This window comes from Leuciscus leuciscus, assembly GCF_965113295.1.
Source record: "Leuciscus leuciscus genome assembly, chromosome: 7".
In the NCBI taxonomy this organism is placed as follows: domain Eukaryota; kingdom Metazoa; phylum Chordata; class Actinopteri; order Cypriniformes; family Leuciscidae; genus Leuciscus; species Leuciscus leuciscus.
In genome coordinates, this window is record NC_138731.1 from 37,629,788 (window position 1) to 37,655,734 (window position 25,947).

The 25,947-nt window shown below is 34.5% G+C and overlaps 2 protein-coding genes and 2 long non-coding RNA genes across 10 annotated transcripts; 2 read left to right on the forward strand and 2 right to left on the reverse strand.

The window, feature by feature from the left end:
• Positions 1-2,021: 2,021 nt before the first annotated feature.
• LOC309503855 lies at positions 2,022-4,359 on the reverse strand. Its single transcript, XR_014207896.1, has 2 exons — positions 4,224-4,359; positions 2,022-2,232 (listed from the first exon to the last, which is right to left on the reverse strand). It is a non-coding gene; the product is annotated as an uncharacterized lncRNA (long non-coding RNA).
• Positions 4,360-5,181: 822 nt separating this feature from the next.
• Positions 5,182-22,781, forward strand: LOC309503847 (uncharacterized protein). Of its 4 annotated transcripts, XR_014207891.1 has the most exons (6): positions 5,197-5,529; positions 7,225-7,278; positions 7,450-7,491; positions 8,018-8,116; positions 8,555-8,576; positions 8,677-8,858. XR_014207891.1 is itself a non-coding variant. In XM_082176711.1 (5 exons), the coding sequence occupies exons 1-5, from the start codon at positions 5,244-5,246 to the stop codon at positions 22,748-22,750; spliced, it is 681 nt and encodes a 226-aa protein (XP_082032837.1). In that variant the 5' UTR covers positions 5,193-5,243; the 3' UTR covers positions 22,751-22,781. The 4 variants fall into 4 exon arrangements, 2 of the variants coding, with proteins under 2 accessions (XP_082032837.1, XP_082032838.1); XR_014207890.1 differs by lacking the exon at positions 7,225-7,278 and having other exon boundaries at positions 5,182-5,529; XM_082176711.1 differs by lacking the exons at positions 7,450-7,491; positions 8,018-8,116; positions 8,555-8,576; positions 8,677-8,858 and adding exons at positions 21,201-21,242; positions 22,364-22,420; positions 22,509-22,781 and having other exon boundaries at positions 5,193-5,529.
• LOC309503852 (uncharacterized protein) lies at positions 14,463-18,609 on the forward strand. Of its 4 annotated transcripts, none has more exons than XM_082176719.1 (6): positions 14,463-14,762; positions 15,062-15,118; positions 15,562-15,642; positions 15,801-15,899; positions 16,011-16,166; positions 17,253-18,609. In XM_082176719.1, exons 1-6 carry the CDS (start codon positions 14,760-14,762, stop codon positions 17,286-17,288), a joined length of 432 nt encoding a protein of 143 aa, XP_082032845.1. In that variant the 5' UTR covers positions 14,463-14,759; the 3' UTR covers positions 17,289-18,609. The 4 variants fall into 4 exon arrangements, 3 of the variants coding, with proteins under 3 accessions (XP_082032845.1, XP_082032846.1, XP_082032844.1); XR_014207893.1 differs by having other exon boundaries at positions 14,472-14,762; positions 16,006-16,166; XM_082176720.1 differs by lacking the exon at positions 15,062-15,118 and having other exon boundaries at positions 14,464-14,762.
• LOC309503856 lies at positions 22,779-24,559 on the reverse strand. The gene is made up of 2 exons (XR_014207897.1): positions 23,017-24,559; positions 22,779-22,903 (listed from the first exon to the last, which is right to left on the reverse strand). It is a non-coding gene; the product is annotated as an uncharacterized lncRNA (long non-coding RNA).
• Positions 24,560-25,947: the final 1,388 nt, after the last annotated feature.

Below are 25,947 nucleotides of genomic sequence, written 5' to 3' on the forward strand. Positions count from 1 at the left end.
TCTCGTGGCCACGAGTTATGTTGAGGGTACCACACCGGTCAATACTGTAATCATAAACAGCAGTCGGAGATGGAGATGACTGATGAATTAACATTTTACTTTGAAATTGGGAATGTCATATATAGATATAGTGCGGTCTCTGGCATTAAGACATGAGTACGTAAGTGAAAGTCACATGAGGTCACGTATAAAGTCCCGTTTAAGGCAAAAAACTAAAACAAATTATGAGAAACTTAAATGAACAAATAACAAAGTAAATTATGACCAGGGTAAAAGGAGGAGCCCGTATCGTGTGTGAAGATTCGGTTCCCACATGTTATAAAACTGGTAGCCACGAGAAATGGATGTCGTTCCCTCAACATTTTAGGTCGTGGCCACGAGAAATGGATGTCGTTCCCTCAACATATTAGGTCGTGGCCACGAGAAATGGATGTCGTTCCCTCAACATATTAAGTCGTGGCCACGAGAAATGGATGCCGTTCCCTCAACATATTAGGTCGTGGCCACGAGAAATGGATGTCGTTCCCTCAACATATTAAGTTGTGGTTGAGTTCATATTGAGTTCGCTCAACATACGATCTCGTGCCCACGAGATATTATGACGTTCCCACGAGTTGTTGTGGCCACAACAAAACTAAGTGAACCGAACATGTCTCCTCCCGGTCACCGAATGAATTAAACATAAGTTGGTCAACATTTTATAGACATTAGGCTTGCCAGGTTAATCTATGTGAAGTTAAGTTTTTTGTAATCCTGTGTCCTTTTTCCATTTTTTTTTTTTTTTTTTTGAAATTATATGAAATTAAACTTTGTTTTGTCAAACAACATGTAGTATTATTATTAGTATTATTATTACATTGAGACATACCTGTCTTACCTGTCTAGCAAAAAAAAAAAAAAGCCGTCTCTGCGTCCGTTTTAAACCCCTTTAAAACACTGAGTTCACGCCGTCTTTCAAAAGCCCTGCCGATGTTTATCCTTGTTTTCGCATGGGCCCGGTTGCAGTCTCTTTTTTTCTCTGGCCACTCCGAAGTCCGAAGTCTTTTGGGTTTTACAACTGGTGAATCTCCAGTTGTCACTGGTGATTGTCATTTGAAACATTCTGGATCTGCCATAAGTTTAATTATTTCCAAGTGCTCTGAGAAAAGGCTATAAATCTACACCTCGAACATCCTCACATGCAATATAGCCTACTAGCCAGGACTCTTTCTTTATGTGGACAGATGTGACATATAATGACGCAAAGACATGCTCGAATTTCCCGTGGAAATCCACCAGTACCACTGGAATTAAAATCATTATTAAAAGCTAACCAATTTGAATCGAGCTAAGGCAAGCAGATAGTTTTGAACACTGGCTGGTTATGTTTTAAAAAAAATATATATATATATTTTGGAGAATTTTTAACACAAAAAAGTTGACATAAAAAATGATTTCTTTAAAAGCAAATATCTCCCTTTGATTTAAACTTTGAGCTTTGTAACTTTGCAGATGTTGTTTATGCTCAAACAGCAAAATTACACACTATCTAAAGTTAGAAAAGTGAAATCATAATCAACCACCCCTTTAATCTCACTTTATTGTCCAATGTACTTGCTTCTGACCTTCGATGATTCCGTTAAACCATAAGCAAAAATTACTTTAGACTTTTTTGTTTTTATTGGTAAAGTAAGTGTTAAACTTTTTTCTCCTGCATCCTATTCTTCAGTTATATACAGAATGGCAGCAGAGCTGAAAGGTTTGTTTGAGCTGCACCCTCTACTGTACAGACATGAATTTGTATTTCCTTCAGCCCGAGGCTTATTATTTCACTTTTGGTGTGAAAAGGTCTTTTTCTTCCTGAACTGGTTTATTGATTCCAAAGTAGTTCCAGTCATTTGGAAAAAGTCTATTATAATTCCTGTGCCAAAAATGGCCCGTCCTACCGAGAACAATGATTTAAGACCAATTGCCTTTACATCAGTGGTGATGAAGTGTTTTGAGAAGTGTTGTCAGATAACTCATATAGTTGGAGGACTCAGTAGCGGTGACAAACGTGAAAGGTTTATTAGAAAACTTTGAAACACAAAATAAATACAAAGAATAAATGATTCTCAGATTGGTGGTTCCCGTGCACACCGCACACAGACAGAGGAGACCACCTTGAGGAAATAGCACAGGACGACCACAGAAAGACGGGCCCAGAGTCCAGCAAGCGAGACAGTGCTGCTACACACTCCTCGTCTTAGGTTCCTGAGCACAAATAACAAGCAGGTAAGTTACTGAAGTCACACACATGAAAGAGAGCACAGAACACGAGACAAGCACTCGGCACAGAAAATGATCAACTAACAACAAGAGATAGACACAGCTGGAAATATAAAGGGTAAGGGAAACGAGCAACAGGAGATCAGCTTGTGATTGTGCACACAGTGCTACCAGGCAGCACTGAATGCTCAATTCACAAGCTGCAGAAAATGACAGGACCATGACAACAAGAACCAGTGACACACCCTGACCCGTGACAATGGTGTCAAGAGAAAATGTTAATAGTCACTTAGATCCACTTCAATTTGCATTTAGGAAAGGAAAAGGAACAGGTGATCATTTTAAATCATCTGGAGGATTCCGATGCTTATGCATTAGTATTTTTTATAGATTTTAGTTCAGCCTTCAATACTGTTCAACCACATGTCTTAATTAAAAAATGAAAGTTATACAATTATACAGTGGTATCACTCCTTTTTAACAAACAGAACTCAGAGAGTCAAAGTAAATAATAGTTTATCTGAAGTAAAATACTCTAGTACTGGCGTTCCTCAGGGCTGTGTTAGCTCACCAGCTCTTTTTACGCTGTACACTAATAAGTGCTCAAGTAGGCACCCACAGAACTACATTCTGAAGTACTCAGATGATACAGTAATTTTAAGTCTGCTGAAAAAACAAGACTACTCTTCTATTTTTAATTCTGAGATTATTTCATTTGTTGATTGGTGTGATGCAAATTTTCTAATAGTGAATACTAAGAAAACGGAGGAAATCATTTTTGATCCCAAGGGCATTGGAGATCATATGCCCATTGTTCATAATCAAGAAATCACACAGGTGCAATCATACAAGTACTTAGGAGTGCATATAGACAAATCTCTTACGTGGGACAAGCATGTTAATTGGGTGTGTGAAAGACTCCAACAGAGATTGTATTTTTTACGAAGACTGTGTTTTTATGGAGTTAATAGGAAAAGTATGTTCCTTTTTTATCAGTCTGTACTAGAAAGTGTGATCAGATATGGTCTGTCCTCTTGGTACGGTTATCTTTCTGTAAAATCAAAATCAAAGATACTATGTATTGTTCGAAACTTCAATGAAAATGATTGGACTGAAAGATATCCTAGTATTCAGACTCTGTTTGAGCAATGCACATTAAATGAGGCAAAAATGATTTTGACCCATCTCATGTACTCTACCGCTCTAATGAACTCTTACCGTCTGGACAACCCATACAGAACTCAAAAACTCTTTTGTACCGGTATCAATTACTGTTGAACATGAATTAGTGAAGTCTATTTATGTATGAATATTTTGTGTAATTTTTTTATGTATCAGGTTTTGGTGAAATGCTGGCTATGGAGTCCATTACAAATTGCCCTCAGGGACAATAAAGTATATTTCATTTCATTACATTTGCCCAAAAATATAACTTTCTGTTATAAAAAAACAACCCCGGCCCAGGTGGAAAAAAGTAACGTAAAAAATGTAACGCATCACATTTCTAAAAAAGTAACTAAGTATTGCAATTAGTTACTTTTTAAGGGAGTAACGCAATATTGTAATGCATTACTTTTCATAACTTTCCCCAACACTGGTGTTGACGATGTATTTTTATAAGTTAGCCTATACATGGTTAAAAAAAAAATTAAGTCAGTTTAGCATAATTCAAGTTGAAATGACTTAAACATCCAAATTGATTGTACTTAAAAATTTAAGGCAGCAACTTTTCATTACAGTGTTATAGTGAATTTTAGTTGTCTGCCAGTTTACCTTGGTATTGACAATAAGGGACTGCAACCTCATACTGTAAAACCACACTGGATTTTGTCCAATCTTTGCTTTAATGTACAATTGAGAGATTGTATTATCTAAATAACAGGATGTTAACAAGAATTCATTTTTAACAAAGGTGACATTGCCTCAACAAGCCTTCCTAACAGGCTAATGTCCAGTCAGCGGAGCGCTTGTCTCACCTCTTAGATTTAGATCTGCTGAGTCAGCGGTCACTTTCTGTGTTCTCAATCATACATAAAAAAAGAAAAGAAAATTAAGGACCATTTGCACAATGTTTCTTCCCATCCATTAACTACAACACTTGAAACCGTAAACAAGGAAAACACCATGCGTACCTAGATAGCAAACAGCAGTTAATGTAAACTAATAAATAAGAGTCAAGGGGCCACTTTTATGATAGCCTAGTTTATGATGCTTTTAGGCTATTGTTAAGTATAGAGATTTTAGTCTATTTAATCTTATTTTCAGTTTTTGTTTGTCTGAGTTTGTTTTTTCCTCTCCAATGGTCATTGAGAATACTCTTTCTAAAACAGAAATGCTGTATTTTCTGAAGACAGAGGCATCATAAAATGCTTTGAATGGTTAGTAGACTAATAGTTTTATAAATTCAGTTTTACCTCATGCTAATAAACTGCCTATCAGACAAGGTTTGTAAATGAATTAGGTTACATAACAATGGGTGAGATTAGATAGCCTAATACATAATGTGCTGTTAGATGCAAACAACAAGCATAAATAGGCAGCTGTCCTTCTTTTGACACGATCTTCGCAGCGACGCTAGAATAAATGCAACACAGATATCAAAAACGAACGAATAAAGTCTGTCTCAACAATACATTTTAAAGCATAAGGGCGAGCCGGATATCACACAAGCAATGCGCAAACTTGCTTGTGAAGAAGTCTCAAACCCCAGTCAACTATTCACATAGGCCTACAGAAAGTGAAAGTAAAAACCTGACGCTGAATTAACGGTGCATATTCTCTCAGAGACGATTAAAGCTGAATCCAGGTGCTGATAACGATATATAGTAGCCTAACTGTCTTAATTTATTTTCTTACTATTCCTCTTGAGGCCCATTAGGTAAAAAAAAATTAGAAGAGAAGTAGACTATTCGTGTTAAACAAGTTTACCCCGCCCTAAGCCACAGCAGTCCCATTCTTGTACACGTCACTGTAGGTTGCGTAAACGGTTGTAGAAAATGGATAAAGTCCTTTTGAAAAGTAAAATTAAGCTCATCCGTTGGCTTAAATCGGATTGGAACATTATTTTGCAACATGTTCAAGTGCACGAACTTATAACAACGACTGAGTACGATCATCTTAAATCTATAACAGTTCCCACGGATGTAGTTATCAATCTTCTGGACATCATCCATGGAAAGGGTGAAGATGTTTGTCGAAATTTTCTGAATTTGCTGAAAAACGATGATGTGAATGAATGTTCTCCTGAACTCAGAAAATGGATCAAAACAGTGGACACTTCAGGTAGGCTATGTTTTGCATTGAGCACATTCTTCGCATATCTCTTAAAAACTTGTGCATAAAGTGGGTGGCCTATTTTAGCTGAAAGCTGTGGAATTGGACAGCAAGTCTTTTTTTTATAAGATTGGGTTTGGGAATAACCTAGTATAGGCTGTGTTTTCAGAGATCATTCGTAAAAAATTTAGGCTACTAAAGGATGTCCGATATTTTCATCTCATGAATAAACAGTGTAAGTGCAAATTTTCATAGGGTACTGACATCCAGCCTCAGTAAGAAGTTTTGCCAGGCCAACTTAGAAAATTCGTTATGGTAGCCCACTCATGTGGTCAACTTCAAGTACAAAAAAGTAAATGTAATCAAAAAAGTAGTTTAGCCTACTTTAAGAATGAACAAAATGGCGTCGATGAGTTTTGTTTAAAAAAAAAAAAAAAAAAAAAAAAAACAGCCTAAAATAAAATGACAATTTCTATAAAGCATACGCCCACTTTCAATATGTGCATATTTCATTATTTAATCTGTATTTTATTCCTCTTCAGTTACTTACTTTTTAAAATCTTTTACTCTGTCTTTGATTTTAACTTTCATCACATTGTATAATCAATTGTTTAAAATGGAAGCTACTGTATTTGAATTACACTGTCACAATGTGATAAGCAGATAAAGCCATCCATAAAAGTAAAGTCAAAGTTATTTATAGCTTTACAGAAAATCATGATGTTCATAATTTAATTATACATTTATACCTTTTAGCATTTAGCAGATTAGATTTAGCAGATTTAAATGCAGTTTATAAGATAAGTATATATTTTTGCCTTAAAGCTCACATTGTCTGTGCACTTCCCAAATTCTTTTAACATTGCAAACTGTAGTACACATCTGTATAAAATAGATGAAAAACCTTTATTTTCCGTTCTCAGTCAAGACCATTATTAATAGCCTTCATAGTCTTTATACACTCTTGTTTTGTCTACACACAAGCATCAGTGCAATTAATCTACAATGTCAAACTTAATTAACCTGCCTTAAAATTCCCTACATTACTGTATGTGGGTGAAACGTTGCTTCTGTGAAGTGACATCAAGTTTCCCCCTCATGTCTCACCTTCACTTTAGCTCATTCCACTGTCTTTGGGTTGCCAGGTATTCATTCCATGGGATCAACACACATTCTTTGTCTACAGATAAAACATTTGTGGTGGCGCTACATTATATAAGTATCAGAAAAAAAAAAAAGAAGAAAAAAAATCTGTGGCTCTGTAATTTTTCCCGCAACTGCATTTTCAAAATAGTCCAATTGTGTGGGAAAACCGCAACCCTGGCAACACTAGACAAGTTTATAAAAGCTCCTTAAATGCCCTAATTAAACTAAGGACTAATCCTGGCTTAATCTAAGCCCAGTTTGTGAAACCAGGCCATAGCTACTTTATTGAAGCCACAAAAGACAAACCTATTAGGCTATGCCTTGTGAAAAAATGGCTTCAGGAATTCAGTTAGGCCTTTTAGAGTCGTAGCTGGGCGCCGTCAAGTGTCTTCTTAAAGATATAGTTAAATTTTCGTGATATTAAACTGCCCTGAATGGAAAAGAACTGTAAAATTCTTCAAAATGATATAGCCTACGCATTGGACTCAATTCTTGTGAACAAACAAACAAATACATAAATAACAAATCTCAAAATAATATCTTTTTCTAATGTTTCAGTCCAGAAACCCGATAAAGACTGTGAAAAAAGAGAAGCTAAGAGGTCAATACAAGGTTAGATTCAATTTTAATTATTTATTTTTTCTCACCCTATTGTATGTGTTGTGTTAAACAGGGCAGATCAATGTACTGTAATGCACTGCATTACTGCCTATAGGATGCTTGCATGATTTTTGCCATTTAAAATAACATGGTCTTTCCTTTTTTCTCTCTCTCTCTCTCTAGAGACAGCAAACACTGCGGGACAATCAGGCATCCAAGTAACATGTTAGTGTGGTTTATATTTATTTGCAATGGGAAACATAGAGTGCAACAGCCGGTTTCTGGAAGAAAAAACATTTATTTTCTCCTTACGGAAATTGATTTTAAAGACAGACCTGTGAGCAAAGAGGTTGTTAATATATGGTATTTGCTTCTGATAAAGCCTCCAGCCCGCATTATTTCAGCTTAATTTAACAATTTAACAATTAAAATAATCGTGTTTCACAGTGGAACTCTTGGTGAAAACTACATTACCCATGATGCTGTAGTGAAAATTATGCCAAACAGAGAGTTGAAAAAAGCAACACACTCCAAAACATGAAGCACTGCGAATAACAATCTCCTTACCCTCTCAAAATACTGAAATGTTTGTATAGGCTATATATGCATATTTTAATCACTATGGGAAATATGAATGAAAACCTACTTCTGGTAACCAGCGACGGTGAAAAAGGGGACGGGCACTGTTGCACTCTATTGGATGTATAATGAACAGTTGACAGATTAACTGACATATATTTTTTGTAAACAGGCAAAATCTCTGCATCTGATGGCGGCCATGTGTTTTCGCCTATCATAACTGGTTCAACTCTAGGCTCCAATGGGATAAATATAAATATGCCGCCAAATTGTAAGTGTAATACATGAGAAACTATTAAAACAGTTTTCGCCTATGTAATGTATAAAATTAGACTCTGTAACAGAGTATATATTAATCTTAATTAAGCACTCGGAGTTAACTATTTGGGACCAATTTTAAGGAAGATTACATTGCAGTGTCATGTGCAAATCTGGGATACAGATAAATGTTATGTTTTTATACTATTGGATTGAGTTTTGAAAATGTGCCAAGATGAGTTTATTTAATTTATTCTCATGCTCCTGGATTATTCAGAATTGTAACTATACTATAACTATATCAGCCGTTTGTTTGACAGCAGACTCAAAGCTAAATACTACCCAAAAGAACTGTCCCATTTTTTTAATCAATTCATGGCAGCAATAATAAATAAATGTTTTTAAACATAATAATAATCTCACTATAATCCTATTTTTTCTAATGTTTCAGAAAGAAGAGAAAATGGTAACAGGTCAATACACGGTTCAATTCTATCTTTATATTCTTTCCCATTTTGCCTTCATTTTCCTTTTCCTGTTATTATTTTTAATATTTTATTTTTATATTCACAGATTATCAAAAGTTTCTGAAAGCAATCACAGGTCAGTTGGTTCAAAAAGTGAAGAACATTGATGCAATCATTGATGAACTTGACTTGCACAGTGAATTAGTTGCAAATGTGAGAGCGAATCCAACACGCCAGATGAAGATGAGGGAACTGCTCGACTGTGTGAATTGTGAAAGCATTGCCAAGGACCTGCAAATGAAGGTCCTGCAAGTTATGAAGGAACTGCAAAAATAACTGTTGTATTGTTTGGTATTATGTACTTAAAAAAAAAAAAAATCTTAAATGTTTTTAATTGATTGGTGGTGGAGTTTAAATTTAGAACCAATTATATTGTACTGGTAAGAATACAACCACACTGGGCATATAAATTATATATTGCATATAATAAACAGTGGCATAGTTCATATTTCTTTATTTCGTAAGTTTGTACGTTTTTAAGCTTTGATATCTTTAAATACATTTTAATGGATTTTTTTTTAAATGTTTCATTCCACTTGACTTTATGATTAAAATAAAGATTATAATAATTAAATCAAATATAATGGATTTTTTTATGACCATCAAATGAGAAACAACTTAACATCACATCAAGCTTTGTTGACATTATTTTTACTGCTTACTAAAGACAACACTTACAGTAATTGCATTCCCAGGATAGTTTTTAACAACTTGCGTAGTTGCATGATAAATACTACCATCCTCTGCACTGTAAAAAAGAAAAAGTTAGTTCAACTCAAATTTTCAAGGCAACCGACTGCACAGAATTTTTGAGTTGAAGATATCAACTTAATTTTTTACGTTTTGAAGAACTACAATTATTGAGTTGCGTCAGCTAAGTTTTTCAAGTTCTGACAACTAAGTTTTTTTAATTCAAGGTACTAGAACTTTCAAGTCTGTAAAAGCTTACTATTTTGAGTTCAGATTACCATCCCCTGTAATAACTTACTATTTTGAGTTTAAATTAACTCAAGTTAACCCCCCAACTTTAAATCATCCACTGACAGTAAACCAGTTCATTTATGCATGTTTATTTGAACGACTTTGGCACAAACAGCTTTACAATTCCACAATGTAAACAAGTAATCTTATGCACAAAGCAAATACATCAGGTTTCAATACCATAATATGGGCAATGTAAACAAGTAATCTTATGCACAAAGTAAATACATCAGGTTTCAGAACCGTAATATGGGCAGTTTTTTTTTTTTTTTACTTTCCGACTCTTGTTGAGACCTTACAAATAATGCAACATTGCCAAAGATGACCGATAAACAGTTGTATAGTGCCTGCCTAAGTATTAATTCAGAAATGTGTAAATCCCCACCTGAAAAAGCCAAATTATCTGAACTTTGAAATTAGCCAAAAATGCAAACATGCAGGCTATAACAGTAATGGTGAAACACAGCTTGCTTCTACTGAACAATCAATACCGTAGTCTCTTGACAGTAATATGACAGCTACACATACAGTGCTATGCATAAGTTTAGACACCCATGCTAAAGTTGACTAAAAAGAGGAATAAAAAATCATCTTTTGGAAATTGAACTTAATGCCTTAATTAAAAAAATTGAAATCCAACCTTTAAGGACACCAATTTTCTTTGTGAATGAATAATGTATCGTAAATAAATAAATGTTCTTCCTTAAAATACAGGGTGCATAAGTTTGGACACCCCTATGTTAAATTCCCATAGAGGCAGGCAGATTTTTTTTTTTAAAGGCCAGTTACTTCATGGATCCAGGATACTATGCATCCTGATAAAGTTCCCTTGGCCTTTGGAATTAAAATAGCCCCACATCATCACATAGCCTTCACCATACCTAGAGATTGGCATGGTTTTATTTCAGTTAGCCGAATAGCTGGTTTGATTTGCATTGAGAGATGATCTTATGGAAAGTACTCCATGCCAATCTCTAGGTATGGTGAAGGCTATGTGATGATGTGGGGATATTTTAATTCCAAAGGCCAAGGGAACTTTATCAGGATGCATATTATCCTGGATCCATGAAGTAACTGGCCTTTAAAAAAATAAATCTGCCTGCCTCTATGGGAATTTAACATAGGGGTGTCCAGACTTATGCACCCTGTATTTGTACATTTGTACATTTATTTATTTACGATACATTATTCATTCACAAAGAAAATTGGTGTCCTTAAAGGTTGGATTTTTCCAAATTTTTTTAATTAAGGCATTAAGTTCAATTTCCAAAAGATGATTTTTTTTTTATTCCTCTTTTTAGTCAACTTTAGTATGGGTGTCTAAACTTATGCATAGCACTGTAAAAGATTCGTTTTTAGTTTAAAGGGTTAGTTCACCCAAAAATGAAAATTCTGTCAGTAATTACTCACCCTCACGTTGTTCCAACCCCGTAGACCTTCGTTCATCTTCGGAACACAAATTAAGATATTTTTGATTAAATCTGAGAGCTGGCTCACTCCTCCATAGACTTCTATAGACGTTATAACTTGCTGGCCCAGAAAATGTATTAAAGACATCGTTAATATAGTCCAAGTGACTACAGTGGCTCAATCTTAAGTATATAAAGCGACGAGAATACTTTTTGTGCAAAAAAAAACGACTTTATTCCACTATTCATTTCCTTCTCTCTGGGCCTCGAGTCTTTTCACGTAGTGTGATAGCACAGCACGTCTGTGTTGTACATCACACGCATCTCACACATGACCAGCGTCGGCCAATAGTGAGCCTACGTGTGACGTACAACACAGACACGCTGCGCTATCACACTACGTGAAAAGACTCGAGGCCCAGAGAGAAGGAAATGAATAGTGGAATAAAGTCGTTATTTTTGTTGTTGTTTTTGCGCACAAAAAGTATTCTCGTCGCTTGATAAACTTAAGATTGAGCCACTGTAGTCGCTTGGACTATATTAACGATGTCTTTAATACATTTTCTGGGCCAGCAAGTTATAATGTCTATAGAAGTCTATGGAGGAGTGAGACAGCTCTCAGATTTAATCAAAAATATCTTAAATTGTGTTCCAAAGATGAACGAAGGTCTTACGGGGTTGGAACAACATGAGGGTGAGTAAAAGCTCCGGACACGTTGTGAATTTATCTTGTATTTTGGCTGTCCTACAGTGCGATTGGTCAAATGTGACTTTAAGGCGCCAGGTGTTTTAAAAGAACATACACAGTCACTGTAAACACACGGCCAGTAAGCTCCTCTTCCGTGCCTGAGCCGATGGTGCCTAAGCAGACGCTCTTGACTGGCGCTGGCAAAGCTGCAGAAGCGACACTTCATAGAAAACCTAGCACAAAAATAAGAGGAGAAAATTAACACAGTGACATACTTCGCAACCGTTCACGTTAATGCTGTTGAGCTTCAGGGCTAAAACACACAAAGGTAGGGCTGGGTATTGTTCAAAATCTTTCGATCCGGTGCCAATTTCGATACCTCAGTTTCGATACCGGTTCCTAACGATACTTTTTTCGATACCAATTTTATGAAATCCATTTTAACAAGATTACATAACACATTACCTCAGAAAAACTTTGGTTTTATTTTTTCAGTTTGACTCATGCTCCTTAGCCAGTGCACAAAGGAACAAAAAAGCACAAAGGAACAAAACATTTTTTATAAAGAGCTCATGCTCACCAAAGCTGATTTTTTTTAAAAATAAAAAATACAGTAAAACTTGTAATATTGTGAAATAGTATTACAATTTAAAATCTTATTTGAATATATTTCAAAATGTAATTTATTCCTGTGATGTCAAAGCTGAATTTTCAAAATCATTACTTCAGTGTCACATGACCCTTCAGAAATATGAAAACAGTTTGCTGCTTAATATTTAGGAAACTATGATACATTTTTTAATGATTCTTTGATGAATAAAAAATTCAAAAGAACAGCATTTATTTAAAAACGAAATATTTTGTAACATTACACATGTTTTAATGTCACCTTTGATAACTTTAATGCATCCTTACTGAAAAAAAAAAAAAAAAATCTGACCAACCAACACATTTTTGAAAGGCAGTGTACATTCAGTAGGTTATTATTTATTGCAATATAAGCACTGTCAGAGTGATCAACAAGGTATCTCTTCATTTACCAGTCGAAGACGGAGCAACTTTCTGCTCTTATGTTTACTCCGTGCACTGTCAAGGTCTTCATCATATTTGTGAGTGCGCGCGCGCCTCTCATATGAGTATGTGCGCGGAGAGTTCCGCGCGTCTCGTGTGTGTACTGTAGAGTTTGCGTGTAGGTATCGAAATCTGGAATGAACAACGTCATTTTTCGATACTCGATATATCGAGGCAATACGGTCGGTACCTAAAAAGTATCGAACTCGGTACCCAGCCCTACACAAAGGTCGCATGCTAGAAGCTATATCTATCTAGTTAACTATCGTATCAAACCGAAGTTTTGCATCACAGTTTTAGCACGTTGGTTCTAACGTTCCCTTGGTTGCAGCGCATGGTCGCGAGCAGTTGTCAATGAGCAAAGCAGACGTGCATACAATGCCATCATTCATCGAGAATAACAAACCTACCGGCAACACAAATCTTTCAATTAATATGTGGACAATAATTATATTGAGCTTAGCTGTTCAAAATAAGCTAGCTTCTAACCGATTAGCTAGTGGGGGATTTTGTATTGCCATAAACGGCTCGCCTGGTTATGATTTATCGATTTTGTTTCCCGCAATGAAATGTAATACAAATATCAAATGCATATACATATTCATATGATTAGCTTACCTGTTAGAAGGAATGTCTCTCTTCAACAAAGACGTCAGGGAAAGTTACCGCTGGCAGGCATTGTGACAAGATGGCGGACGCAAACTTTCAAACTTTTGAAGGGAGCTCCTGGGAAAATCATTGGAAACCCCGTAGCAGCCGGTTGCCATGACAAATTTCAAATGAGCATGCGCAGATAAGTTGACCACACTCTAACTGGGTGTCAACTACAACTTCAAAATAAAATCAACTCAATTTATTAAATAAGATGAACTTTTCCTCAGAAACGTCTGAAAGTGAGTTCAAGTGGCTTAAAACACATAGTTCAAGTTCCAACTAGCAATTTTATTGTCAGTGAATGCAAAAATCTTAGTAAGGTGAACAATTTTGAGTTGTCGTTTTTACAGTGTGTAAAGCAAATGATGTTGTCTTAACAGAACCTTATGCTATTGTTTGTTTTTGAGTTTTAGCTTTAAACTTCACTATATAAGACACACATTATGCATTTAAAGGAAGATGAGGTCTCTCTTAGGACTACTAATAAACTACATTTAGATATGCTAATTTAGTTGTTAGCACAACATTGAAATCGATGTGAAATTGTGTCAACAATTGTATATATTGTCCCGAATACTAGACTTAAATCCATGGGTGATAGGGCCTTTTCGGCGAATGCTCCAAAACTTTGGAATTCCCTGCCTTTGGAGATTAGGCAAGCTGAATCTCTTAGTGTTTTTAAATCTTCCCTGAAAACTTATTTGTTTAGGGTAGCTTTTATATAACTGTTTATAATTGCTATATTATTGTTATTTATTATACATTTCATTGTTTTATTTTATTAATGCATTGTTTGTTCTATTGTAGGTGTATGCTTTGTGAAGCGCTTTGAGATGCTTTTTAAAGGCGCTATATAAAAATAAAGTTTATTATTTATTATTATTATATAGTATATAAAATATATTATTAGCCTAAAAATTGCCATACACTCTAAAAAATACTGGGTTGTTTAAACCCAATTTTGGGTCAAATATGGACAAACCCTAGCCTGGAAATCCAGACCTACACTGTAAAAAATGATTCCGCATTTTAGTTGTTTCAATGTAATTTTGTAAGTTTATACAACTTGTGGTTTCTGAATTTGTTAATTCAACTTAACATGTTAAGTTTTCACTGTCTCAACTAGTCTGCAAGTTGACATAACTAGAGTATTTGCCGCCTCAACTTAAAAACATATGCTGAACCAGTAAGGTTAGTTCTCATTTTTTATCGCGAGATGAGATCACGTGAAGCGCGAAACAAACAGGTCTCTCGCCTTGACTCCTTCATCGGCCATTGCTGGAGAGTTTATCGGCAGATGATTTAATTCTTCCACTATCATCAAATATGGTAAGTAAATATTCGTTAATATGATGTAATAACTTGTAAAATGACATATGAAGTAATCATCCATGTATTGTTCAATATCAACGTTTCTAGATCACATTGGACTGTTGCTAATCCAGTTTTACCAGTTTTACCAGTTTAACGTTACATAGGCTAATATATATATATATATATATATATATATATTAATTATGTGAGAGAGACTGATATATGGATGAATGATAAAATAGCCTAGAGAGCGGGAAAAGCATGTCGTGAAAAATAACGCATTTCTACCATGTTTGTTCACTCTCATGTTCAAGTTATTTGCGCCAAAATCAGCAAGTCTAATCACCATTCAGGCAAAGCAGCGTCGACGCGTGAGTACGACAACAACGAGCTGACAAATAATGTAACGTTAATTTAATGTAAAACTGTGTGAGTGGTGCGGCAGGATTATCAGAATCCTCCGGTGTTCGAGATGGACGCTCCATAACTGAAAAGTTGTTGTACAACTGTCTAGTTTTACTTATTAAATGTCGAACTTAAAAGACTGTGGTCAGGTATGTTTAGTTTATTGTGGGAGATTATGTAACTATAGCAACCGCTTAACCATCGCAGTGTTTTCCCCAGAACTAGTGAAATGCTTAGCAGCTAATACTGTCCTAATAAGGTCTTAATAGTAATGTCAATAAATATATATCCACAAATTTGGTGATAAACTATTATTGATCTAGTCTTGATCTTGATTGTGTATGTGTACTCGGTTTATTAAATGTTAGTTGACTTAATTGTTCTTTTCTTTTGCCCTTGACCAATAAAGTGGAGCAGCAAGTTCTGTTTATTCAAGACAACCAATGAACGCATTGTCAGAAGGCACTACAAGCTGAAGCACTGCCATCATGTAAGTAACTGTCTGCTTCCCTGCATCTATAAAGACTGTGTGTGTTCATTTAGAACTGAGTTTGCTCTAAAAAATACATTTGTCCAGGGACCATACACAATCTGTCCGGCTCTGTGCTGCAGCTTTTACGTTGAACTGTGATCTTTATGCTTTCTCAGAGACCTGTGGCATTACAGGCAGACAGGAGAGTTAAAAAAGGATCCTCCAGTATCTGCTATGGAAAAAGAGGTGGCCGGTTCTTTTTTTGTGAGAGACAGGTAAAGTCCTACACTGCTGAAAATGGTGTTTAGATGAATATGTAGATATATTATTTTGCAGTGTTGTTTAACATGCTGCTGTTATGTTTGTGTCATTTAATATTAGTTTAGATCAGTGCAGAATTCAACATGCTAATTTCACTGGACCTGAGCAAGTCCTTTTATGAGGGTCTTGACTGGCATCTACCAAAACTGTTGTGTCTACCGTTCAAGCACTTTGCTGACATTGCTGAAATGAGGACCATAATGGACAGCCTAGATAAAAATGTAAGTACATATATTTCTACTGTACTTTTTTCATAAACATTATGGGCACTTCCTTTCTTGCCATTTCTGTTGTCGTGCATATTTTTTATTAGTGCTGCAAAATATTGAAGAAAAAAGTAATATGTCATTTGTTAATGCGTATTTAAAATAAATTAAAATTAGTCACCTTCTAGTCAATCATTTTATAATGACATATTAAAGGTGGTATCAGCGATTTCAGGCCCAAACATAAATGATCACATTCATCTAATATTTCCTAACGATCCGCTAGCTGCCCGCCCCATAAGCATGCTGTCAAAAAACCGCGTCTCTCTAGGTAGCCTAGGCTCTGAGATCTGCACACAAAAACAGTTGGTATCAACATCACTCAAAACCAAAATAAATAGTGTTCCAACCAATCATCGACAGGGGCGGGTGTTGTGAGGTTTTCGCGTGCAGCCGTCATAGGCAGCCGTGCACGAGCGCAAAACCTCACAACACCCGCCCCTGTCGATGATTGGTTGGAACACTATTTATTTTGGTTTTGAGTGATGTTGATACCAACTGTTTTTGTGTGCAGATCTCAGAGCCTAGGCTACCTAGAGAGACGCGGTTTTTTGACAGCATGCTTATGGGGCGGGCAGCTAGCGGATCGTTAGGAAATATTAGATGAATGTGATCATTTATGTTTGGGCCTGAAATCGCTGATACCACCTTTAAGTTTTATCTTTGATAATCAAAATTACATTTTGGAAGAAAAAAGTCCCCTGTGAAATCAATTTCTTTAGGCCTTAAAATATTGTAGCTTGATTGTAACATTTTATAATGCTTCATTTAGTGTACAGATGCAAAATGCCTCCGTTTATTCACAGTGTATAGTATTTGACCTAAGTCTCTCAGTTTAAAGGTTTTTTACAGGATAGTTCATTCAAAAATGAAAGTTCTCTCATCAATTACTCGCCCTCATATTGTTCCAAGCCTGTAAGACCTTTAATCTTCTTCGGAACACTAAATAAGACTTGGTGTACTCATGTTGTGTTTAAGTGGTTGAGCTTCAGTGTTGTATGTGTGAAAGCACATTTTGAAGTTTGTCATTTTTTAATACAGCACACAGATTCCGAAGAAGATATGATCGGGGCATGACTCTAGGAATCATCGCAGTGGTGGAAGATGTGATAGACCCAATTCCATGCAACTCCAGTGATGTGGCCCTTGTAATCGAGGAAGCAGTTGTTCTGCGAGGATTTGGTGACATACAAATGACATTGCTTTATGCTCTCAACATAAACTACCCCAGAAAACACCTCAGATACACTTTCGAGGTGATTCATGAACATTGGAGCTGATACCTGCAGTGCAAGAGTGCACTCTCTTAAAAATACATTGTTGAATTAAAGATGTTGTTGAGGTAAGGTATGTATTTCTACAAAGAGCCTGTGTTTTCATCTGTATTTTTTTGTTTACCCATGTTTTTACAAGTTCTCTGCATCAAGGGCCTGACATCATTTTCATTGTTTAACTTTGTTTAATTTTACTTGGCTAAAACATATATTAAGATTTCATGTGGTTTAAAGTTATTTCACAGTTAAAGAGGTATTATTAATGTGAAAAATCTTAAAGTGTTAGTTTAACCTAAATTAAAATTATTTTGTTAAATGTTAGATCTCATGTTGCTCCAAACCTAAAAGACCTTTGTTTATCTTTGAAACATAAATTAAGGTATTTTTTTCAATGAAATCTTTGATCTTTCTGTCCCTCCTTTGACATCCTATCCAACTAATACTTTCAAGTTCCAGAAAAGACATCCTTAAAGTAATCCAAGTGACGTCAGTGGTTTATATATTTGTTTACATGCAGCAGTGTCAGCTTTCGCGTCGACACAAGAATCATGTGCTGCTATGTTCTTGTAAACATTTGATGGAGAAAACTATTTAATAAATAAAATGGAATGAAACACTGACAATGCTTCATAAAACCTAGGTTAAACCACTGGAGTCACTTGGATTACTTTAAGGATGTCTTTTCTGGACCTTGAAAGTGCTAGTTGCTTAGGCTGTCAAAGGAGGGACAGAAAGCTCACCGATTTTATTAAAAAGATCTTCATTTGTCTACCAACAATGGAAAGTATTAACAGGTATTAACAGGTGAGCAACTTTTTTTGTGTGAACTGAGACTAAGATTTTTCACATAAATATACCCCCTTGTGAAATAACTTTAAAACACATGAAATCTTAATATATGTTTTAGCCAAGTAAAATTTTAAAAAATTAAGCAATGAGAATGCATGTCAGCTCATCAATGCTGAAAACTTGTACAAACATGAAAAAAATCCCACATGAATACACTTTCTATGCATTTTTCAAATACATTTTTATCTTTAAACTTCATGCAATTGTGATATAATTGTATTCCTTTGAATATGTTGTTTATTCTTAACATTTATTGATTTGTAAGGAACAATAAAACCATTTGTATGGAAAAATCTGTTATTTATTTGGTTGAGTATGCTATATTGCAAGTTGAGAAAATATGCTAAATTAAGTTCAATGAACATACACTTTAGTACAGATAACTTGAAAATGTAAGTTATCGTATTTCAACTAATATTTAGAAGTCCAGGTAACTTGAACATGTAAGTTATTGTATTTCAACTAATCTTTACAAGTCCAGGTAACTTGAAATGTAAGTTATCGTATTTCAACTAATCTTTACAAGTCCAGGTAACTTGAAAATGTAAGTTATCGTATTTCAACTAATCTTTACAAATCCAGGTAACTTGAAAATGTAAGTTATTGTATTTCAACTAATCTTTACAAGTCCAGGTAACTTGAAATAAGTTGTTGGCTCAACTATTTTAACTATGTCAACTAAACTTTTTAAGTTGAACATACTTAGTAGATTAAGTCAATAAAACTTAACTGAGTCAAAGCAAAAAAATAACTAAAAAATGTAAGTTGAGTGAACAAATTTTTTTTTACAGTGTAAATCTAAAAGATTTCAACTTGTGCTCTCGCGAGAACTCTGGTTTACCAGGGTAGACAAACCTAGACGTGGTTAAAAATTTAATTTACGAATTTAACCCAATGGCTGGGTTTGGCCATAGTTGACCCAAATTTGGGTTGAAACAACCCAGCATTTTTTAGAGAGTATAAACTTTTTCTTTTATACTTTTTCACTATATTTGTTTAATTTAACTATTTTGCTTACATCACACTGTTTAAAACCCACGGCGAAAAATGACGTCATGACAAAAAACCCTCACAGCTTCGTTATCAATACCGTCAAATTTAATATAAGACATGTCAAACACAACTGGAGCAGCAGGAACAGAATTCAGCCACTACATGGCGATATTGGTTTAGCACAACGAGTGAAGAGAAGGAAGGAGTTTCAACCGTGGCCTATCCTGTTGGCGTGTAGCAAGCAGGGAAAAATAAAAACAACTATAATTGTGAAGAAAAAAAAACAAAGAAAAAAAAAACAAGGTGTACATTTTCAAACCTCTTAGTACAAAAATCCAAACTGATCACACTTGTGACACAGCTAGTCATTCTTTAAAAACCTGATCCCATGCTTTCATTCAGTTATACACATTTTCACTCCACATAATCATTGTTTCAAACACAAGATTATTGTAATATGTAATGAACACATTTGGTTTAATCACTGAAACGCAACAGTATGATCTTCTTTCAATTTGGTACTTTTAACAATCAATTAATTTAATTGCAAGCAATGCAAGATACATTTGGCGAGAGTTGCACTTAGCCTACAATCAAAACTGCCTCATTTGACAAGGTTTGTAAATTAAGTTACATAACAGTGGATGAGATTAGCCTATACAATGTGCTGTAAGATGCAAACAAAAAGCATAAATAAATAAACGAATAAACTAACTAACAGAAGGTCGAGAGACAGCTTCTTTTGAAACGATCTTCACCCAATAGGCTAAATGCATCGATCTAAAACGAAAGTAAACTCTGTCTCTATGGTATATCGTACACGTCAGTACAAGGTTGTATAGCGTAAACCTGTTGTCAAAAATGGATCAAGTCCTTTTGAAAAGCAAAACTAAGCTCATCCATTGGCTTAAATTGGATTGGATTCTTATTTTGCAACATGTTCAAGAGCACGAACTTATAACAACGACTGAGTACGATCATCTTAAATCTATGACAATTCCCAGGGATGTAGTTATCAAACTTCTGGACATCATCCATGGAAAGGGTGGAAATGTTTGTCGAAATTTTCTGAATTTGCTGAAAAACGATGATGTGAATGAATTTTCTCCTGAACTCAGAGAATGGATCAAAACAGTGGACACTTCAGGTATGTTGCTTTGGTAGTCTAAATGAAACGCATTGTGCACATTCTTTGCCTATTAAAAAACATTAATAGCTATTTAAAAAAAGTAAGTGGCATATTTTAGCTTAAAGTCGTGGAACTTGACAGTAACAGTCTTTTTATAAGATTGGGTATAATAGCCTACTAGACTGAGTTTTCGTATAGAGATCATTCGTGAAAATGTAGCCTACTTAAAGATGTCCGGTATTTTCATCTTATGAATAAACAAAGTGTATGTGCAATGTTTCATAGGGTTCTCACATCCGGCCTCAGTAAGAAGATTTGCCTTTCCCACTTTAGCAAATTCGTTACGGTAGCCGATGTGCTCAACTTCAAGTATAGCTAGGCTACATAAAAAGTTAATGTAGCCTAATCAAAAAAGTAGTTTAGCCGACTTCATGAATGAACAAAATGGCGACGACGAGTTTTGGTGTTTAAAAAATAAATTAAAAATAGCCTAAAATAAAATAAAATTAAAATTTCTATAAAACATGTATTTCACAGACATAGTCCCAGACCATGCATGCTTGAGCTGTTTAAACTGAAAGCAACTTGCACTGACATATCTTAATAGCCTATATCAGTGTCAATGTTTTGTCTCAAGATGCACACAAGTTTACCCTGGAAATTCAGAGTTCTTGCGGGAGCACAAATTTTATTTAAATAATAATTTAAAATAACATGGTCTTGGCTTTTTCTCTCTCTCTCTAGAGACGGCAAACACTGCGGGACAATCAGGCATCCAAGTAACAAGTTAGTGTGGTTTATATTTATTTGCAATGGGAAATATAATAGAGTGCAACAGCGGGTTCTGGAAGTAAAACTACATTACCCATGATGCAGTGAAAATCGAAAAAAGCAACACACTCCAAAATAGCTCTTTATCTCCGCCCACTCCCATGAAGCACTGCGAATGATGTCATCTCCCTATACCCTCTCAAAATACTGAAATATAAACTATATATACAAATTTTGCATATATATATATATATATATATATATATATATATATATATATATATATATATATATATATATATATATATATATATATATATACACACACACACAATATATATATGCAGTAGTTTTATATTTATCCATCGTTATTAATTAGATTTTCACAATGCTTCATGTGTTTTTAATTCTTTCCCTCACTAAAAGTTAAGTAGGCTACACAGTCTTGTACCTTTGTCTTTTTGTCCGATAAAAATAAAATAAAATAAAAATTGTGCTTAAAATCCAAGTTTGTAGTGTTGTGATTCACCTCGTAGCCGATTGGCTTGTTTCATGTCTTAACAAAGACTATTTTAAAATCACTATGAGAAAAATTACTGAAAAAATATTATGGAACCAGCGATGCTGAAAAAGGGGACGGACACTGTTGCACTCTATTGAATGTATAATGAACAATTGTATGAACTGACAGATATTTTATGTAAAACGACTCTGCGACAGAGTATATGTTAATCTTAATTAAGGACTCAAACTATTTGGGACCAATTTTAAGGAAGGTTACATTCTGGTCTAACAATGTCATGTGCAAATCTGGGATACCTGACCCACTCAATCAAATTTTTACTATTGGACTGAGTTTTGTAGAATATGCCAAGATGAATTTATTTTATTTAGTGTCATGCTCCTGGATTATTCAGACTCAGAATTGTATCTATTACTATAGCCTTTATCAGCCATTTATTTTACTGCAGACTTATCAAACTTATTTATTTACTGCAGATTTATCAAAGCTTAATACTGTCCAAAAGGCATAAATTAACTCAATTCATGGCAGCAATAAAAAAAAAAAAATATATATATATATATAAAAACATATATAGGATTATTGTGAGTTTATTATTTTTCTAATGTTTCAGTCCAGACACCTGATAGAGACTGCGGAAGAAGAGAAAGTGGTAACAGTTTAATACAAGGTATGATTCAATCTTTATATTTTTTCCTATTTGCCTTCATTTTCCATTTCCTGTTATAGTTTACATTTTTGAATTTTTATATTCTCAGATTATCAAAAGTTTCTGAAAGCAAACACCAGTCAGTTGGTTCAAAAAGTGAAGAACATTGATGCAATCATTGATGAACTTGACTTGCACAGTGAATTAGTTGCAAATGTGAGAGCGAATCCAACACGCCAGACGAAGATGAGGGAACTGCTCGACTGTGTGAATTGTGAAAGCATTGCCAAGGACCTGGTCAACGCTTTGTTCAAGTATGAAGGACCTCTCATGAAAGAACTGCAAAAATAACAGTTGTTTTGTTTGGCTTTATGTACTCAAACAGTCTTTTTCTTAAAAAAAAATAAAAAAAATAATGTTTTTAATAATTGATTGGTGATGGATTTTTAAAAAAAAAATTTATATTGAGAACCAATTATATTGTACAAGTTAGAATAAACCAAACTGGGCATATCAATTATATATTGCACATAATACATTTGTATTTCTTAAAGTTTTTAAGCATAGATATCTTTAAATACATTTAAATGTAATTTTTTTAATGTTTTTCATTCTACTTGACCTTATGATTATAATAAAGATTACAATAATCAAATCAAATATAATGTATTTTTTATGACCATCAAATGAGAAACAACACTTAATTGCATTTCCAGGTTAGTTTTTAACAAATGATTGGTCAATAATTGAACAATTGCATGATACATACTACCATCCTCTGTGAACTAAAGCAAATGATGTTGTCTTAACAGAACCTTATGCTATTGTTTGTTTTTGAGTTGTAAGCACTTTAAACTTTTTTTTTGCCTACCTCTACCATTATATAGCTAGCCTACACTAAGATACAAATTACAGTTGCAAACATAAAGGTATGAGGTTAGTACATTTACTAACAAATTAGATTTAGATACAAATTTACATGTTGGCGATGAGTCATCTTATAGGCCTACTGTTACAGTGGGACATAAGCTAAAAGATTTGCTAATTTAGTTGTTTTAGCACAACATTGAAAATGATATGAAATTGTGTCTGTTGTGCAACCTGTTATAAAAACATGAAAATATGAGATATGTTATTGGCCTAAAAATTACACGATATAGGCTATATATTTTATTTTTTATTTGCTATTTTACTTCTCAGCGAAACTGCTTAGAACCCACGGCGAAATTATCTTTCAAAATGACGTCATGATTAAAATCCCTCACAGCCTCGTTATTATTACCGTCAACTTTAATATGTAGTTATTTGCTCGGTTTGAAGCACAGCCGCGTAGAACTGTCAAACTGGAGCAGCAGGAACAGAATTCAGCCACTACATGGCGATATTGGTTAGCTTTAGCACAACGAGTGAAGAGAAGGAAGGAGTTTCAACCGTGGCCTATCCTGTTGGCGTTCAGCATGGCACAGGTAAAAATAAAAACAACTGTGATATGAATTACAAACTGTTGTTCACATTATAGAGCATTATTATTATTATTTTATTCGCTTTGGTTCTATTTTCCTAAGTAAGGTGTTCATTTTCAAACTTCTAAGTACAAAAATCCCAAACTGATCATAGTAGCCTATTCGTGACACAGCTAGTCATTCTTTCAAAACCTGATCCCATGCTTTCATTCAGTTATACACATTTTCACTCCACATAATCATTGTTTCAAACACAAGATTATTGTAATATGTAATGAAAACATTTGGTTCAATCACTGAAACACAACAGTATGATCTTCTTTCAATTGAATACTTTTAACAATCAATTAATTTAATAGCAAGCAATGCAAGATACATGTTTTAAATCACACTTGTTGCTAAAATAATTACAGTAACACATGCTATATTACCTTACATAACATAAAATCCATAATGTTTGTAATAGTATCTATTCAGTGTGTTATCAAAAGGGGTGATGAAGTTATGACACAGCCATGGGGTTTTGTGCTATAGAACAAAGTTTACTGCCAATACCGTAAATGTTTTTATTGATGTCCATCTCTGATTAATCTGATGTTACACAGTCATTGACTATTTCCTCTTCCTTGAACTCTATCCTGCTACAGTATATGTTCACAAATTGCAAATCTTTCTGACCCACTCCAGAAACACAAATTGCTAATCTTTCTGACCCACTCCAGAACACACACACACACACACACACACACACACACACACACACACACACACACACACACACACACACACACACACACACACACACACACACACACACACACACACACACACACACACACACACACACACACACACACACACACACACACACGCAACGCACACACTCTCTCTCTCACACACTCACTCACTCACTCACTCACTCACTTGTGTTTGGACTGTAGATTTGATCCTTTTACAGTAACCCGACCTCTCACAGAAAACTTTAAAAAAAACACACACAAAAAAACATCACTTAGTATGATTTATAAGCTGTTCCCTCATGGGGACCAAACATGTCCCAATAAGGATTTCGGATATTGCCATCATTTGGGGACATTTTGTCCCCATAGTTTACCAGGCTACACAGACCACACACACATTTTGAACATAGTGGTTTTAATCTAAGATACATTTCTTATAATGTAAAAATAATTTATTACATTTGGTAATCAGTATCAGAAATTTGCAAACAAAGTAGAAACTATATCTATAGAATCTGTATCTATAGAAATAGATGTACCAAATTATTCATTCATTAACAATTAAGATTAGTGGGATTAAATAATAGAGAAATGTATTAAACTGAACAAAAAGAGATGAAAATCAAAAGTTTGATTACGAAATTCATAAATGGCATTATGAAAGGCAGTTACTGTGAATTAAACATTTATTTTGTGTATGATTCATGCTGCTTATTGGTTTGAGTTTTGCTTTTATAAACATTTGTAAGTGTTGTTTATATTCTCTCCTCCATTAGAGTTGTGGGAAATTTTAAGTGCTCATAAGTGCACAAAAAGATCCTTGTCATGCACTATCTTTAAAAACAGTGGTTGCAGTTAGAGCTCTAGATTAGAACCAGACTGTGAGTCTATGACCTTTTTGTGCAATAGCATCCTGGACTTTGTATATTGTATATATTTTGTATATTTTTGTTTCATTTTATTTTAAATAAATCTGCTATATATATGTTCCACAAATCAGATGTCAAATTTATGGTACATTTTAAAACAAAAGCATGTTAAATTATCGGAATAAAAACACCATGAAATCAAGATTGACTATTATTATTTTTTATGGAATATTGCAATATTTATTATAAATGATTTATTCAATATTCATGCTCATCATTATTTAAAAAAAATCCATGGGCCCTCGTAATCAAAATAACTTGTCTGTCTTATAGCAACATCTCTTCTCTTCTCTGATGATGTCTTTACTGGTGTGAGGGCCAAACTGTCACTCACACTCACCAATAGCAACTATTTTTATCTTTCTATATGTGTGTGTGTGTGTCTGTGTATGTGTATATATATATATATATATATA